Source organism: Cetorhinus maximus, chromosome 6, assembly GCF_964194155.1.
Source record: "Cetorhinus maximus chromosome 6, sCetMax3.hap1.1, whole genome shotgun sequence".
Lineage (NCBI taxonomy): Eukaryota > Metazoa > Chordata > Chondrichthyes > Lamniformes > Cetorhinidae > Cetorhinus > Cetorhinus maximus.
In genome coordinates, this window is record NC_135884.1 from 35,208,308 (window position 1) to 35,227,681 (window position 19,374).

The 19,374-nt window shown below is 42.1% G+C and overlaps 1 protein-coding gene across 1 annotated transcript in view; it reads right to left on the reverse strand.

The window, feature by feature from the left end:
• Window positions 1-19,374, reverse strand: part of LOC144681717 (peroxisomal acyl-coenzyme A oxidase 2-like) — a 46,714-nt gene that overhangs the window by 10,114 nt on the left and 17,226 nt on the right. Inside the window, exons 7-10 of the mRNA XM_078543610.1 lie at window positions 17,503-17,675; window positions 16,233-16,398; window positions 6,732-6,922; window positions 4,699-4,860 (exon numbers count right to left, since the gene is read on the reverse strand). Coding sequence (XP_078399736.1) covers window positions 4,699-4,860; window positions 6,732-6,922; window positions 16,233-16,398; window positions 17,503-17,675 — 692 coding nt within the window. The remainder of the gene's footprint in view (window positions 1-4,698; window positions 4,861-6,731; window positions 6,923-16,232; window positions 16,399-17,502; window positions 17,676-19,374) is intronic.

Here is a 19,374-nt window from a genome sequence, read left to right on the forward strand (position 1 = left end):
TTTTTATCCAATCCTGTATATCCCTTGACATCCAGGGTTCCCTGGATTTGTTGGTCCCACCCTTTGTCTTTACTGGAATATGTTGGCCCTGTACTCTCCCTATTTCCTTCTTGAATGAGTCTCACTGCTCTAACACAGATTTACCTAAAAGTAGCTGCTCCCAGTCCACTCTGGCCAAATCATATCTGATCTTATTAAAATCGGCCTTCCCCCAATTTAGAACTCTGATTTCTGGCCCATCCTTGTCCTTTTCCATAACAACCTTGAATCTAACAGAGTTATGATCATTATCTGCAAAATGCTCCCCCACACTCCCCTCTACCACTTGCCCGGCTTCATTCCCTAAAACTAAGTTCAGGACCACCCCCTCTCTTGTAGGACCTTCTACGTACTGGCTTAAAAAGCTCTCCTGGATGCATTTTAAGAATTCCGCTCCCTCTAAACCTATCATACTATGACTAACCCAGTTAATGTTGGGGAAGTTGAAATCTCCCACTATTACTACCCTATTATTTTTACACTTCTCTGAAATTTGCCTACATATCTGCTCTTCTATTTCTCTCTGACTGTTTGGGGGCCTATAGTACACTCCCAGCAATGTGATTGCTCCTTTTTTGTTTTTCAGTTCTACCCATATGGCTTCATTTGAGGAGCCTTATAAGGTATCATCCCTCCTTACTACTGTAATTGATTCCTTGATCAATATTGTGATATCCCCTCCTCTTTTACCTCCTTCCCTGTCTCGCCTGAAGACCCTATATCCTGGAATATTGAGCTGCCAATCATGCCCCTCTCTCAACCATGCCTCTGTGACAGCAATAACACCACACTTGCATGTGTTAATTTGTGCCCTCAACTCATCTGCCTTATTCGTCAGACTCCATGCCTTCTAATTTTGGCTGTGCATCTCACCCTGCTGGAGCTCCTCTCAGGATCCCATCCCCCTGCAAAGTTAGTTTAAACCCTCCCCAACGACACTAGCAAACCTCCCCGCAAGGATGTTGGTCCGATTCCGGTTCAGGTGCAACCCGTCTGCCTTGTACAGGTCCCGCCGCCCCGAGAAACGGTCCCAATGTTCCAGAAATCTAAAGCCCTCCCTCCTGCACCATCTCTTCAACCACGCAATCAGCTGGACTAACCTATTTCTATACTTACTAGCGTGTGGCACTGGAAGTAATCCAGAGATTACTACCTTTGAGGTCCTGTTTTTTAATCTGTTTCCTAGCTCCCTAAATTCTGCTTGCAGGACCTCATCCCTCTTTCAACCTATGTCATTGGTACCAATATGTACCATGATCTCTGGCTGTTTGCCCTCCCCCTTTAGAATGCCCTGCAGCTGTTCAGTGACGTCCCGGACCCTCGCACCAGGGATGCAACATACCATCCTGGAGTCACATCTACAGCCGTAGAAACGCCTGTCTGCTCCCTTTACTATAGAGTCAACTACCACTATTGCTCTTCCCCTCTTTTTCCTCCCCCACCTGTGCAGCTGAGCCACTCACAGTGCCATGAGCGTGGCTGCACTACCCAGAGGAACCGTCACTCTCATCGTTTTCCAACACAGAAAAATAGTTCTCGAGCGAGATGTACCCTGGGGATTTCCTGACTACCTGCCTGACACCTTTCTTCTGACTGATGGTCACCCATTCCCTCTCTGTCTGCACTTCCAAAAACTGTGGGGTGACCACGTCTAAAAATGTGCTATCCACGTTCAATTTTTTATTTTGATTTAATGGACAGAAAATCATGAACAACCATTTCCCAATTTGCACTGGGAGAATCGTAGTAGAAAATCTACTTGAATGTACCTTACTTACTTAGACCTTTTGGAATTCCTTAGTTGCTTTGTAAACTTTGCTGACTTCTAGCCTATTATCTGCAAACTTGACCAATTGATATTGAATAATTTGGATCTTTCATGGTGGCTGCTTTTATAATTTTGTCATAACAAAAGTAGATTATAGACACTTGAAATGAATAAGGTTCCTGATCCTGAAGTTACATTAATTGTGCTGAGTCATTAGATCTTGTAGATCTCAGATGACACTTTGATTAGGTCACTCTATGATCTAATGATTCATTAGAAAATTGCCACCATCGGCCCTCAGCACTATCTGCTTTGGTAACCGACCTATGTTCTATTACAGTGGGTTTATCTGTTTTCTGTTAATCACCGTCCAATTACAACCACTACTTTTTCTCTCTTCCAATTCTGACTGAGAATGATCCACCAATTTCATTTGTCTTTGATGTGGCTTGGCCTTCTCGTTTTCTGCACCTTGCATTGAATCACTCCTTAAAATCTCCTAAATCTTCATACTTAATCCACATAGAAGTCACCACAATCATGCCTTTTTGTTGAAAACAACATCCATATGTCCCCATTCATGTTTTCAGCTACTTGTTTATATTATCAATGGCTTTCTACATTCCACACAAGATTGTTTATCAGATCCTAATGTCTGTCATGCAGGACTAAAGCAGGCATTGGGAGACTAAAGAAATTATGGCTAAGATTTATGCAGCTAGATCTATGCCAGCTGTGATTTACCACAAGGCCCTTTAAATCCACTTAAAGTAGTCTTGCTGGAGTTATAACTTCATTTAAATGTTAGAATACATCTAACTTTTACACCTAATTTGGCCAGAATTGAACTTGAAATACACTTCTTTCCTTTGGAATAGGCCTAAGGGAAACTCTATGATTGATGGAGCTCTTAAAAGAACTTAGCTTTTTGAAGTCTTTCTTTTATTTTAAAATATAGTTTAACTTAGAATTAGACTTTTTATTAATTAATATGTTTATGAAACATTTTTCTTCATTTTGAGTTTTTTTATTTCCCTAAACACAAAATTAGCTGAATATTGTCTGCTATATCAGGAAAAAAATCTTTAAATGATGCATTTAAAAGACTTTTAACAAAATAGGAACAGCTGAAAAAGGAAGCAAAAAAGCGCTTACAATCAAAGCTTTCACAGGTGCTTAGTTCGGCATATGATAAGACACCTCGTGAAAAGTTCCTACTGATCAGCAAATCAAGTTCATATTAGTGATGAGGATTGGTTTTGAAGTACCTAATTTTGTGCTGAAAAAAACACAAAGATGAAATAAAATCTTCCACAGATATCCACTGGCGCAACAGTCAGACTAGTTGCTTCTGAATTACACTCTACAACCCACTTGGCAATGACCACAAGGATCTGGCTCTGCCAGTACAAGACGTGTACATCTGTGGCATCTACTCTAATACCTAGAACTCTTCGGCACCACAGTGTTGGCATTACCTCTTCCTTCTTTTGTCACTATCTCCTTCAAGGAACTTACACTGCTGTTGCCTTGGCGGGTGTCGAGAGAAGAAAGCAGCCTTTCCTGCAGCCACCTTATGTAGTTGTTATCAAACATAAGGCCAGGATGTTTTGTTGCACTGTCCACTTGACCAGAGGCTCAATTTCTTACCAGTTATTGGGTTTTTCTGATTACTAAACCAACAAACGTATGCTCCTTTGTGCAATCACTTAGATTTAAATGGCCACACCCCTTTTCATTTTCCCTGAAGCTCTTCAGGATTGCTGATGTGCACAAGTTTCTGCCTCCTAATGTGGACCTGAAGATTACCTGAATGTTTAATTACTACCCCAAGAAACTGGGAAATAAAAGGGCTAAAATATAGGACAGAGTAATGCCACTTTGAACCTCTGATAACAGATAGAACAAGAATTTCTATTTTTTTTTATACTTTCGTGGGATGCGAATGTTGATCCCAAGGCCAGCATTTGTTGCTCATTTCCAATTGTCCTTGAGAAGGTGGTGGTGAGCTGCCTTCTTAAACTGCTGCAGTCCATTATCAGGTGTGGGTACATCTATGGTGCTGTTAAAAAGTTAATTCCAGGATTTTGACCTAGCAACAGTCAAAGAACGGTGATATAATTCCAAGTCAGAATGGTGCGTGGCTTGGAGGGACCTTGCTGGTGGTGTTCCCATATGTCTGCTGTCCTTGTTTCTCTAGATGGCAGAGGTCATCTGTTTAGAAACTGCTGTTGAAGGAGCCTTGCTGAGTTGCTGCAGTAAATCTTCTATATGGTACACACTGAACAACTGTACATTGGTGATGGAGGGAGTGAATGTTCGTGGTAGTGGATGATCAAGTAAGCTGCTGTATCCTGGATGGTGTCAAGCGTTTTGAGTGTTGTTGGGGCCACACTCATCCAGGCAAGTGGAGAGTTGCTGATTCCTGATTCGTGTCTTGTAGGTGGTGAACAGGCTTTGTGGTGTCAGGTGAGCTACTTGCTGCAGAATTCCTAGCCTCTGACTTGCTCTTGTAGCCAAAGTATTTATAAGGCTAGTCCAGTTAAACTTCTGGTCAATGGTAAACCCCAGGATGTTGATGGTGAGGATGGTAATGTGTTGAATATCAAGGGAGGGATGGTTAGATTCTCTCTTGATGATGATGGTTATTGCATGTCACTTACATGGCATAAATGTTACTTGCTTATAACATTTGGGAAATTTCTTCCTTCAGATGCTTGCTGAATCCATCTTAAAAGATATATAATGTTCAAAAAATCCTTTTAGAAAGTTTGAGATACAATTTCCTGGTATGGTTAAGGCTCCTGTTCCCCCGAATCCACTTTCTACACTGCTCATTCTTGGTCAGTTTCATTGACAAATTTTAATCCCACAACAACACTGTTACTGACCTGTGTGCCCTGTGCTTGTATGACTCTATATATATGAATGGCTTGAGGAAATCACTTTTCTCCTTCGCAGAGCAATGAAGAGTGATGGGTTCAGACAGGTAAGAGACAGACTGGGGCAAAGGCTGTCCACAATCTACTCTAGTAAGGTACTTCATTAGGAATCTAAGTAGAGAAGAAAAATTACATCAATTATAGCATGTCAAAAATCAACCTTACATTGAGGAGATAATTGGCAGAGAGGAGCCTCACCTAATGACTGCGTTAAAGTTGTGAATTTAGTTACAGAGTATTGACACAGGAGCTATTTGGTTTAAATTTCTTAAGTTACTATCTTAGTAAACTGTTATGTTGTAGTACCTTCCCTTAGTTAATGAAATACTGAAATAAAATATGTCGAGAAATAACTTTATTAAAAAAATTTATACCCTTTTGAAATTCCTCTGTACTTTATTTTGGTCGCCATTCTACAGCTGACAGGTTGGACAGGTAACCTAATTCTATGTCTCCAAAATTCCACAATGTAACCAGCTACTAAAAAAGTGATGACTCAGTTGATTCCTCTTCCCTGTAGGGTGTTCCTGATCTTTACTCAGCATTCCTCCATCAACCTGTCAATGTGAACTTGTGCCCTACCACCAGAGTATAAGGAAATGTAAAGCATACTAAGTTGACAACTTGACAGAGATAAACAATACCATGGGATAGTTAGCATATATTATTAACTGCAAAGCCTGTAAAATGCCTAGAGAAAGAGATTAGAGCAATTAGGATTAAAATAGTTGTTTGATGGAAAGGCACTGAGACTGGATAAGATTAGAAGAAATAGTGCATGACATTACACTAAGAACAAGTCATTCAAAATGCAGAACTTGAGAGAATTGGTTTATCAGATTTAGATAAGAGGATACCATATTGTGCTAGGATTACATAATATCCTATGACCAAAATAGGCATGTCTCAATAAAAGATATAAAATAGGATGGAGTCATGCATTCTTTGTTACTCAAAGTTATGAACTATCATTGATGGGAGTAGCTCTTCGTCCCAAATGGCTATCCTACTTGCGTATACCATATGTGTTTGTTTGCTTGTAATCATATATATGTATATATTTCCAAAGTTAATTTATCTCTGGTGTCCAAGTCTTTGTTAGGACTGCATTGCAGATTCTTTATGGTCCAACATAGGAGTGCAAATAAAATTTAACAAATACTTTGGTGGTTGCACATTTTTTTAACAATAGTAAACTAGTTACATCACACAGCTAAGATGTTTAAACAGGTAACAGCAAATTCCATTGAGAAATCTATTCAAGGCCCTCATCCACTCAGGTTAAAAAAACATAAAACTACACTACCACTGAGACAGCATTTGATTTACTATAGTTTAGAAATTGCTGTCAACATAAAGATTTACACCAGCAACAATTGAGCATTAATACACAGCAATTTGGAAAGTCCACCATTTCCTATAATTTCCTTTGGTTTCTGCGAGGGTCAAGCCAGATTCAAAAGTCTAACTTGTCAACAGCTAAGACTGGGTTGAAAGCACTGATCCTGGAACTGGACTGAGGTTCTGGTGTCGAGAGAGTGAATCTTGGGATTGAGTCTGTTGCTGAGGTTTCAACATCAGGTCCTGGGAAGTGAATGGTATCCTGAATGTCAGTCTCAGGCAGAAGCGAGATCATCTTGTGCATAGATTGATGCTGCAAGTGCAGAATCATCTGGCCCAGATCTTGTTGAATAAAGAACTGAAGGGTTGATGTGAGTTTAATTCATGCAGGTTGGGTTTTGTGGGTGATGTATTTACAGCCAGTTATCCAACTGTGGTACAGCACATTGTAAATGCAGTGGGTTGGAAAACCAAAAGTAACTAATCATCACAATTACAATAACTGTGCTATTATGTAAATATTTATTTTACTATAGATTTGTAAGCTTACAGACACATAAGAACAATACAAACAGATACTAGATTTGAAACAGACTTTATAGAGCAATCTCATAATATTTAAAGTTGGTTTCCACTCATACCGTGCAGTCTGCAATTGCAGTACAGTGTTTTCCCCTTCGTATGTACAGGAGGCTACCACTCGAGTATAAAGAGTGGGTAAACCACTCAGAGTTGAGTAACCATGGCCACCACAAGCTCTGCGACATGCCTCGACTCCAACACTGCAACTCTCAGACATCATAGCTTTCAGGCCTGCAGACAAGGCATGGAGCTGCAGAGAAATAAAGAGTTGGACAAGTGTTGGTGGATTCTACATTTAAAATTATCAGTTGTTATTTCCCTTTTCTCAAGAAAGTATTCTATTGGCCAATATTTATTCTCTCAACTAATGGTTCACAGACCATGAACTACTTTGCAAGTGTAATATAAGGAAATGCAGCAGCAGATTTGTGCAAAATAAAGTCCCACAAACAGCAAAGATTAATGAGCAAATAATCTGTTTTAGCGAGGCTGGTTGAGGGACAAATGTTGTCCAGGAAGACAGACTACCTTCAGCTTTATAGCATCACCCACCTCTGCCCTGTCTCAACCAATATGCTGCTGAAAACCTCATCCATTTTTTTATTCTCTCCAGACTCAACTATTCCCATACTCTACTGGCTGGCTTCTCATTCTCTACTGCATAGTTCACCCAAAATGCTGCTGCCTATATGCTATCCCATACCATGTCCTGCTCACTTCTAACTCTGACCTTACTGGTTTACATTTGCTTGTGGTGCCTGAATATCTCCAGTTTATAATTTTAATCCTTGTGTCTAAATCCCTGACGTGTCTCACCCCTCCCTAACCTCCTACAGGTCTACATCCCTCCGGGAACTCTGACTGCCATGCTACACCCTCCCTTTGACCGCCTTTGGCACATGTGCCTTCAGCTATATAGGCCTTACTCACTGTAGTGCTCTTTAAACCTCTCCACTCAATCTCTTCCTTTAAGACACTCCTTAAAAATCCACCTTTTTGACCAAGCTTTCAGTCACCCCCTTCTAATTTCTATTTATCTGGGATATTTTTATATGTTAAAGACACTATGTAAATCCCAAGTTATTTTCATTATTGTTCTGTGTCTCATTGTTATTTTTATATAAATTTAGCAGCAAATAAATTTGATTATTTGCTGTGAGAACACACTAGCCTAATGCTATGGTGTTTTCTGCCTTTCAAAGTAATGTCTTAAGCATCTCTGCTCCAGTATTATAACTAAGGGATAACTGTTAATCTCATGGTATGTATAAGGACACAGTTTTAATTTCATTACAGACGTAATCTGCATTTGGAAATTGCCATTTTATTTAGGCACAACCCAAATAGTAATGGCCTTTACTATCTGCATTTATGGATAGATTATTCCAGATCGTAACCACTTGATTTAGGAACTTATTCCTAATTTACTTTTTTCTTCTAAATTTACTTTTCACTATTCTATTTCTGTCCTATGACTCTTGACTTACTTTGGAATAACGTTTGAGCTGTTCTTTATCTATGCCATTTCCTTTATATACTTCTTGATGAGGTCCAAGTTAACTTTTTTTCTAAACTGCACAATTTGAGTTTCTCTAAATTTAACAATATTCCTGCTTGGGTTATTCTTGTTGTGTGTCTCTGCATCCGCTCCAAATGGTGTGCATCCTTTTTGTAGGATGGTGACGAGAATGGAAGCATGAAGTTTGACCAGTGCCGCATCACTAATTTTGAAGTCATGTTCTGGCTTTATATCCCAACATTCTGTTTCAATTTTACTAACTTTTACAAATTAGAATTGATTGATCTATTATTACTCCTAGATCATTTTCTTAATCTCCCTCTCCTAATTCTCTTTCCATTTCCTTTACATTTATATTTAATCTATTTTTATCAGTGTGCAAGAGTTTATGCTGCAGTATTAAAAATTTAAATTTTCATTTGTCTGGTCAATTGCATTACTGACTCAAGTCCTTCTGAAAGAACTTAACTGTTTCCTCTCTCATTTGCACAAATTTGCAAAAAGTACCAAAACTGTAAAGTTTAATTTGTTTCTGCATCCAAGTTCCAACCCCTGGAGGTCCATGTGCATAGATCTTAGAATGCGGCAGGACATATTAAGACAGTAGTTAGCAAACCATACGGAATTTTCGGCATCATAAATAGAGGTATTGAGTACAAAAGGAGGGAAGTTATGCTGGGGGAACCTTTACAAAGCTCTGGTGAGGCCACAACTAGAGTACTGCGTCCAAATCTGGTCACCACCCTTTAGGAATGATGTCAGGGTCCTTCAGAGGGTGCAGAGTAGATTCAACAGAATGGTTCCAGGGAAGAGGGATTTTTGTTACAAGGTTAGGTTGGAGAAGCTTGGGAGCACAGGAGATTGAGGGGAAATTTAATAGAAGTGTGTAAGATTGTGACAGGTTTAGATATGGTAGACAAAATAAAAATGATGCAAGGACTAGGGGGTTTAAGGTTTTGGGGAAGTGATGCAGCAGGGATTTGAGGAAGAACTTCTTTAAGCAGTAAGTGGTAATGATCTTGAACTTGCTGTCTATGTGGACATTGGAAGCAGGAATGATCAATGATTTCAAAAGGAAATTGGATGTGCAGTTAAGGGAAATAAACTTGTAGAGCTACGGAGATAGTGGGGGAATAGGACTGACTGGATTATTCTACATGGGCATGGCCGCCTTCTGTGTCGTAATGTCTCTATGACTCTCTGGGTCATTCATGTAGAGCAAAACCAACTTACAAACAGGCACTGATCCCTGCAGGACATCACTTAACTCCTTCCTACCCTAGTCTGACAGAACACGATTGTTATTAGAAGTTTAGGATCCACCTTAATTTGAGCGTTGGTTCTGCATATGGACAACTTTTAGAATTACAGAATGGTTACAGTGCAGAAAGAGGCCATTCGTCCTGTCGTGTCTGTGCCAGCTCTCTGCAAGAGCTACATGGACAGTCCCACGTCCCCGCCCTTTCCCCGTAGTCCTACAGTCTTATTTTCCTCAGATAATTACCCAATTCCCTTTTCAAAACCACGTTTGAATCTGCTTCCATCACACTCCCAGGCAGTGCATTCCAGATACTAACCACACTGCATAAAAGTTTTTGCACGTCACCTTTGGTTCTTTTGTCACGCACCTTAAACTGGTGTCTTCTGTCACTTGACACTTCCACCAATGGGAACAGTCTCTCACCATCTACCCAGTCCAGACTCCTCACCGTTTTGAACACCTCCAGCAATTTTTCTGTAAATAATCTGTGAATTCTGTAAAAAAAAGTGATGTGGGCATCACTGGCTAGGCCAGCATTTATTGCCCATCCCTCATTGCCCTTGTTCAGAGGGCATTTTAAGAGTCAACCATATTGCTGTGGGTCTGGAGTCATATGTAGGCCAGAGCAGGTAAGGACAGCAGATTTCCTTCCCTAAAGGACATTAGTGAACCAGATGGGTTTTAATGACAATCAGCAATAGTTTCATGGTAATCATCAGACTTTTTAATTTCAGAATTTTTATTGAATTCAAATTTCACCATCTGCTGTGGTGGGATTCAAACCCAGGACCCCAGAGCATTACCCTGGGTCTCTGGATTACTAGTCTAATGACAATATCTTTACACCACTGTCTCCCCCCAATTCTGTAAATCTCAGATCTTCTACAGTGTAATGTTCTCCACAGTGAGCTGTACTAGATTTACTGGCAGATGTGTTAATGGAATCATAACTACTAGCCATAGTAAGCATTTTTCCTGAATTTATATGAAATGCTCACTAAAGCTTTTCTCTCATGACCAATGCCTTTCAGAAACGCACCATAACTCCACTGCTGCCGTTGCCATCTCAATTGCCACATCTGAAATGCTATAAATGAATTTAAATGAAAGGTATCTTTCTGTATTTTTCTTATACGTTGTTCTTAATCTAGGTTCTTTTGAAAATATGATCCAATTATTTTATAAATGGTCATTTAAAATACAAGAAAGAAATTGCTCAGTTTCGAATGCAGCAAATTAGACAAATGCCAAGAGTGTTCATAGAAAGAGATGGTTCAAATTCTGACACTGAACTCAACTTCATCAGCAGATTTTACCATATAGGAGGGTTTTTACCTATGTTATTTAGAGTACAACACACCTACAATCAAAACCATAGAAACAAAGTCTGTCCAAGAACTCTGTTAAAATATTCAAGACATATTTTTTGTCAGGTCTCAAGGACTGAGAGGTCAAAGATTCTGAGATGCAGTTGAAAGAAAAAAGGACAAAGAAATAAAAATATGCCAGATTTGATCTCAACATCATAGCAATCTGAAATTACATTTATGGGTGATCTTTCCAGATCTTGAATTTAATAATACCGCTAGCTTATTAATTAAACGACTTCAGAATTTCATATTAACTGCTGAAAGGAATCAGTTGATCAGGCAGAATTCAGAGACTGATTACCACATTATTGGGGAACGAAAACAGATACAATTAAACACTTTCAGACATTAAACTTTCATTGTTTCTGAGATCAGGGGTGGAATCGTACCAGACTTGCACAAAATGCGGTAGCGGGTGGGAAAAATGGCAGGTTTTCGCGCCGTATCGTCTCATTTCTGGCACGTCCCACCTCATTGATAATGCATTCCTGGGCAACATGTCGGATCACTTGCAGGCGGCCTCTATTTCACCCTCTCTGCTGTCACCTCAGGCATTCAGTAAACCGGGCGCCATATTTAAACGGCGCTCCTGCATAGAGCTAGACCTCTCTAAGGGATCGGAAGCTGCTGCAAAGTCATGGCTGCCAAAGAGAGGAAACATGCTGATCCCTCTGGCGCCTAATAGATGCAGTGGAGTCCCGCCATGAAGTCCTCTACCCCAGCTCTAGACCAAGACCAGCAAGCAAGGTGACAAATGCAGTATGGGAGGGGGTGGCAGTGGTGGTCAGTGCCAACGCCCTGCAAAAGAGGACAGCCACCCAGTGCCAAAAGAGGATGAATGATCTCCTCCGTTCCACCAGGGTAAGTTCCTCTTCTCATCACTCTCAAAGCACGCACTCACAAAAACCCACCACACATCCACAGGGATCTCACTTACTGCTAGTTCAAGGGACATCACTATTCATTCTCTCACAGGCACCTTCATTTGCCCTGCGGACCGTGTCCTCATCACGTCCATGACATCACTCACCACCCACACATTCCAGGCATCCTTCTCATCTGGCCTGGTAGGCATCCTGCTTACACCCTCCCCATCTGTCTTCGGAGTGTCTGGTCCATTTGAATCCCCTCTTCCTGTAACCCCAGCAGCTCCAGTTCCACAGGCCAAAGAGGGTGCCACTGCCACATAGCAGGACCCTGAAAGCAGGCCGGGGCCCTCCAGGTCTCAGCCTTCCAGAGGACGCCCACCAAAGTCATCACAGACAGGGCGTAGCGGTCAGCAGGCTGCCTCCACCTCTGCTGTGGATGTCGGAGGAGCACCAAGACGTAGCAGCAGAGTTAGAAAGGTTAAGAAGGTGTAGTTGCAGAGCCTGGGCATGGATGTTAATCACTTGTACTTAATATTCACTACTGTAAATAAACTCCCAAGAATGTCTCCTTGCTATGATGAGCAATGTTCATGTCACTCCAATGTGAAACCTTGGTTCCTGCACAAGATAAAGGCAGGTGTCTCAGTCCAGGGCCTCTTCCCTGTGCAGTGTGTAACCTTCAGACCAAAGTGATGGTCTGACTCACTGGATACATTACTGATGCCTGCACCTCGATGGTGCTCGTCACTGCTGCCAGAATGTCGTGGGCAGGCATCACAGAGTTTCATCATTCCCTCTGTGAGCTCTTGAAGGGGTCAGGTGCTGGAGGCTGACAAAGGATCAGGTGCATTTAAAGTTTCACGGCTGTGTCTCCATGATACGAGCCTGATCACAGAGCATAAGCAAGCTACCCTCAACCAGACAGGAGTCAGACATTCACAGAGGAAATGTGAAGATCTATGGAGTGTCCTCACTGAATGTCATCGTCATTCTCCTGGAATCTAGTGACTATTAAGGCCTCTGCTGTGTCTCCATGACATGAGCCTGAGCACTGAGAGTACGTGCACTGCCATCAGATATGCAGGAGTCAAATGTTCATAGATACAAGGTGAGGATGTCAGGTCTGTCCTCATTGCATCTCATCATCCTCCTCCATGAATCCTGCGGCTATGAGGGTCTCCCAAGTGCACCTGCCTCATCTAGCCAGTGCGATGGCCTCATCGTCGCATCCTCACCTTTGAGGACCTTATCATCCTTATCCCCTTTGACGTCCTCCTCATCAGAGAAGACATGCAGCTCTTCCATCACCACTTCAGCCACGTCCTCCTCCCATTGCAGCACCAGGTTGTGGAGCGTACAGCAAGTGATGATGATGCGCAAAACCCTCTGGGGACTGTATTGCAGTGCTCCATCGGACCTGTCGAGGCACCGGAACCCCATTTTCAAAATGCCTATCATTTGCTCCACCAAAGTCCGGGTCGTGGCACGAGCCTTGTTGTAGCGTTGCTCTGCTACAGTCTGAGGCCGCCGCACCGGCATCATCAGCCACATCCTCTGTAGGTAGTCCTTGTCCCCAAGGAGCCAACCCTGCAGCTTCTGTGGACCCAGTAAGATGTCAGGGATCTGAGACCTGCTAAAGATGCAAGAGTCGTGCATGCTTCCTGTGAATTGTGCGCAGACCTGAAGGATGTGATTGTGGTGGTCCATACGTAGTTGACCGCTTGTTGCCAGGGCCACACGAGTACAGTCAATGGCACCCTGCACCTGTGGAAAACCTGAGATCTTCGCAAATCCCATCGCTCTTGCTTCCTGGCTTTCCTGATCCCCAGCAAAATGCACAAAGTTCTGTGCCTTTGCAAAGATGACGTCTGTGACCTTCTGGAGATACTTTTGCATGGGGGCTTGTGAGATCCTGCACAGGTCACCTGTGGAGCCCTGGAAAAATTGAGCACTGCAGTCACTTTCATGGTCACTGGCAGTGGATGCGTCCCATGTCCCTGTGGTGCTAAATCCTGCAGCAGGTGGCATATGTGACCGACCAGTTCCCTAGATATGCACAGTCTTTGGTAACATCTGCAGGAATGACAGGCACCATCTATAGACCCTGGGTCTAGCAAGGCGCTCACGAGTGACGGCTCGCTGTGGATCTTCAGCTGCGTGCACAACAGACCCTGCTGCCTCTTCATCTTGAGGGAGGTGCTCCTTTTGCTAACCCAGGAGCCTCCGCTACTCTCTCCTTCTTCTCTGGTCTCTGTAAACCATGAGGCACATTGCTAAATCACCAGGCTCCATGATCCTGATGTTTTCCTGTAGGATCAAAGAGACATATAGGTAGCATGGGTGTATTAAGAACCTATCTTGGTTAGGTCTGAAGGCCCCTTCATGCATGCAGGAGAGTGCTGGCCACCACTTGGATGGCCAGTGTGTAGTGTGCTTCATGGCTGTCCGAAACCCCACCCACTTTTGCCCCCCTCCATTTGGCGGCAGCTTTGGCCTTTGGACTGCATGCTGTGCTCTCAGCTCAGGCATTCTCCTAACCCGCATTGCAAGGCTGCCCTTTTAGCTTGAACCATAATGGATACTGGTCCAAACCTTAATAAAGGTGTTTCAAGGGCCTGTGAGTGCCCCCACCAGTGACTGCGCCATGGCCACCTTTCACAAGAGCATTGTGTAACTTGCCCAGTCAGCCAATTGCTCTGCTGCCCCCTAAAATGCACATTAATTTGCAGTCTGCGCCCAAGCGGTGAAAAGCTCTGGAGCATTTGGTGGCACTTTCATGCTTTTGAGTTGCTTGATTGGGCAGAAAGGCTTTAGAGGCCCGACTCAAAGCATGTCAATGGAGCTGCAGCTGAACGGTCTCAGCTGCAGAAAAATGTTCACTTTTGACAAGCTTTTCCAAGCGCGTGGCCGCTTCCCTCACACCCCCTTCCCCCACGACCCTGGCATGTGCTTGAGTATTTCCTTCAGTCTGTGCTGCCTTGCCCCCCCACCCCTGACCTGACCTACATTGGAGCCCTTGCCCCAGCACCGCACTGAAAGCCAGCCGGGAAAAAGTGACTTGCCTGTGCCTCCCACGATTGTGCAGAGTCTCTTCCTTGATGTCCTACGGGCAATGCTTGCGAGCACTGCGCAAGATTGTGTGCACTCACCTCCGAGTTCCCCTCGAAGTTCAGGATGGCAGGTGCACGCCTTTTAAAGGCAGTCGTAAACCACACCATTCGGAAGTCACGCCATTGTGGGCGGTAAATTTAACGTGGGCTTATAATTAGATACAAATGTATTAAAATAATGTTCCTGACATGCGGCGATGGGAAACGTGGCCCATCGATGGGTGGAGCGGACAATCGCAAACTGGTTTCACGACAGTATAAAACCGATTTTTGGCCTTGTTGCCATATTGTCTCCCCCCCCACCCGCAATGATGCCTGACGCCAGTGGGGCCAGAAAATTCCAGCCCAAGTTGCAACGTGTGGTCAGTGAGGTCTCCTTTAGGGAGCTGAGTCTTAAACCATAAACCAAAATGACTTCAACTTTGTAAAGTTCCAATCATGTATCTAAAAACAAGCAATCATCTTTTCTCTAACCAGCAGAATTGAGCTGGTTGACACATTACAGCAAACTTAAGCCTGCTTTACTTTACCCAGAAATGCTGCTGCTTAATATTTCTAAAATGAACGTGTTATGTATTCTTTTCAGATATTTTCCGAAACTTTTACAGCTAATGTTAGTTTGGGTTCAGTGCAGTAGCTCCGCCTCCAAGTCAGGAAGCCATGGGTTTTGAGACCCACTCCAGGACTTGAGCACACAATCCAGGTTGAAATTTTAGTGTTGCACGAAAACACATCAACTTTCCTATAATACTTGTAGCAAACTTGTTTCAAATCACCATGAGCCCTGATGGTATATTCATTGGAGTTTAGAAGAGAGTGATCTTACTGAAACATCTAAGATTCTGAGGGAGCTTGACAGGGTGAATGCTGAGAGCATGTTTCCCCTTATGGGAGCGACTCAAACTAGGGGGCACAATTTTGAAAAAAAAGGGTCTCCCATTTAAGACAGAGATGAGCAGAAATTTTTCTCTCAGTATGTATAATTATTTTCCCCAGAGAGCAATGGAGGCAGGGTCGTTGAATATTTTTAAGGCTGAGTTAGATAGGTTCTTGATTAACAAGGGTGTCAAAGGTTATAGGGGGTAAACAGGAAAATAGAGTGAGGCTGCAATCAGATCAGCCATGGTCAAATGGCAGAGCAGGCTCAAAGGACTGAAAGGCCTACTCCTGCTCCTAATTCGCATGTTCACATTACATAGCATCAAACAGCACATCTGCAGATACACCATGAGCAGTATCTTAGGAAATCACCACAGATAATATGCACAGCAGCAGATAACAGGTGGCATTGCTTGTAATTTTTCTATCAATTCTTTTAAAGGACAGTACTGCAGATGCAATTGTTTCAATCCTCATTATTGATCAGAGAACACACTGCTCTGCCTTTACAATCCTAAAATTATCTGGTAGCAATAAGACATATTATCTTACCTCAGGCAGCAATAAGATGTCTCCCTTGGTTTTGACCTGTACTTTCACTTGATTGCAAAAGGTATCCAAGGATGAGGCCATGAAATGAAAGGCAAAAGTTGTTGCCAGCTGGGGAAGGAGCTTCTGTTGCTGGGTCTGGTAGTCTAAAATTTTTGCTTCCATTTCACTGAGGGCAGACCATAACATCAAAATCATTAAGCACAAACTGAATGTTCATACACAAGTTGAATCAGTCCAGGTATTATCTGCCCTTTTAACTGGCTTATCTTTGGCTTGGCTTGATTTTTGAGATGTTTTCCCTACTGGAACTAATTCCCTTGAAGCATTATTTTGTAACAATTCAGTTAATAGTTTTATTGCTAATGGAGACATTATTTAAAGCTACGAAATCAGAACTTGGCTGCAGTGAAAGAAAAAGAGTAAAATATTAACAGACAGATAGACTACAATGTAGACAGATTGTACTATTCGGAGTATTACTGTATAAAATGTTGGTCTCACCACATCTGGTGTACTACGTCTAGGTATCATCTGATTGTAGAATTTTATAGCCTACGAAAGAGTATAAAGATGTGCTACCAAGAAGATTCCATGTATTAGGAATAGAAGATATTAAGAATGGTTACAAAAATTGGATTTATTTCCTTTGGAACAAAGGAAAAATTGTGCAAACATAATTGAAGTTCTCTATATTATGGAGATAACTGTTGAAAATGATCAAGCCGCTGTGTTCAGTCTAGTTAAGGGTTCAAATACAACAGTACACAGATCAAAATTAAGAAATTAGGAGTAAGAAAGAATGCCACAGAGGATTCTTTTTCATTCAATGGGTAACAGGAATTGCGTAGTAAGGTACTGGAGAAAAGTTTTTAAGCAAACAGTAAACAGAAGCTGGTGTTGAGACAATTAGATATATTTCAGGAAAGAAAGGGGATCAAGGGATATGATGAGAAAGCATATAAATGGTTGATCAAACAATCAAACAATGAGTTTGCTGAACCTCATGACCTTTTCTGGTCATAAAAATTCTTTTATTCTTCAAATGCGATCAGCATCGAAACATACTGTTAAGAGATTTATCCTATATTTCCATCAAAATAATTTTAAGATCAAAAATCTGACGAAGTTGCTACAGTAATGTTACTTTAAGTTTGGAAATAAAATCAGCTGCAACAATAAAAACAGTTTAACAAACAGTCAATATATAAGCAAATCCACTCACTCCCTACAACATTTATTAAATCACACAGAATCCAGTCCCTGGACATACCCAGGCTTTAATTTTGACTGACGTCTCACCACAGAATATCGAATAGCAATAACACAGGCTTTAGAAAGAGCAGACACCAGTTCGCTAGATATTATCTTCACTCGAGCAAGCACCATAGAGATGTAGTAGATTCTGTCAGATCCTTGTTTAACATAGCTGCCGTCTGACGTAACCTAGAATGGCAACAGACATTAATGCAAAACTGGTATTTCTAATTCAGGAAGTATAACAAGGAACAATCAATATAAAACATTGTACTATGAGATGAAGTCTACGAGTTATCTACATTCTGCAAGACAAGGCTGGCATTTCATCAGAGTAGCAGTATTTGAAGGAGAATGTAGAGCTGAAACTTAAAAGCTGCTTTTATTTGGCACACTCAGCATGAGTTGCTGTCCTCCCCATTTCTACAGGTTCAGAAGAATAACACCCAAAACAATATTCTTTCTTTCACTTTTCACAAGAGAAAGTCTAACCAGCTCCCTCATGGCATTCAATAGCAGTACCACTGCCAAATCTCCCTATATCAATGTCCTGGGCTGCAAATTTGACCACAAACTCAACTGGATGAGCAACATTAATTCCGTGGTTAACAGAGCAGGTCAGAGGCTGGGTATTGAGGAGTTTGGCTCACCTCCTGACTACCCAAAGTCTCTCCATCAGCTGAAATGCACGAATCAGGAGTAGGATGGAATAGTCTCCACTTGCCTGGAGAGATGCAGCTGCAATGACACTCAAAAAGCCTAACACTGTCCAGAACTAAGCTGTCAACATAATCAACAACCCATCAACCACCTTAAACGTGTGCACCCTTCATCACTGATGCATCATGGTGGCAGTGTGTCTTATCTTCAGGATGCATTGCAGCAGCTTGCCAAGGCTTCTTAGACAGCACTTCCAAATGGACAACTTCTATCACTTTGAAGGACAAGGGCAGTAGGTTCATGAGAACAGCATCATCTCTGCACTGCAGGAATTCACCAAGCCTCCTTAGACAGTACCCTCCAAACCCACAACCGCTACCCATCTAGAAGGTCAAGGGCAGCAGGCGGATGGGAACACCTGGAAGTTCTTCTCCAAGTTATTCACCATCCTGACATGGAAATATATCGCCATTCCTTCACTGTCGCTGGGTTGAAATCCTGGAACTCCTTCCCTAAAATCACTGTGGATGTACCTACACCACATGGACCGCAGCGGTTCAAGGCGGTGGCTCACCACCACCTTCTCAAGGTCAATTAGGGATGGTCAATAAATGCTGGCATAGCCAGCGACACCCACTTCCCATAAACAAATAAAAAAAAAACCAAGATCCCCTCCAGGTCACTCACCATCCTGACTTGAACATATATCACCATTCCTTTATTATTGCTGGGTCAAAATCATGAAACTCCCTAACTAACAGTATTGCAGGAGCACCTTCACCACACTGCAGCAGTTCAAGAAAGCAACCCGCTATTACCAGAATAAGTTTTTTTCAAGCCTTCAGATTCTAATGCATTGATTATGCATTTCAAGTATTTTCCTTTTTATTTGGAGATTTTCTGCATTCATGGGTTTCCCTTCTACCTTGGAAAGATATAAATTGTTCATTTCACTTTCAGTTTTCCAAGAAACATATTTGCAGAACACTCTGTGCACCTACAGGTATACATTACAAACTTTTATTTTTAGAAAGATGGTTAACAAAGAGGACTTTTAAATACAAAGACCTCCCTTCCTAACAGCACCATGGATGTGCCTTTATCACATGCATTGCAGCAATTCAAGAAGGTGACTCACCACCACATTCTCAAGGGCAGTTAGGGATGGGCTATAAATGCTGGCCTTGCCAACGACACTCACATCCCATGTACAAACGAAAAAAATGCT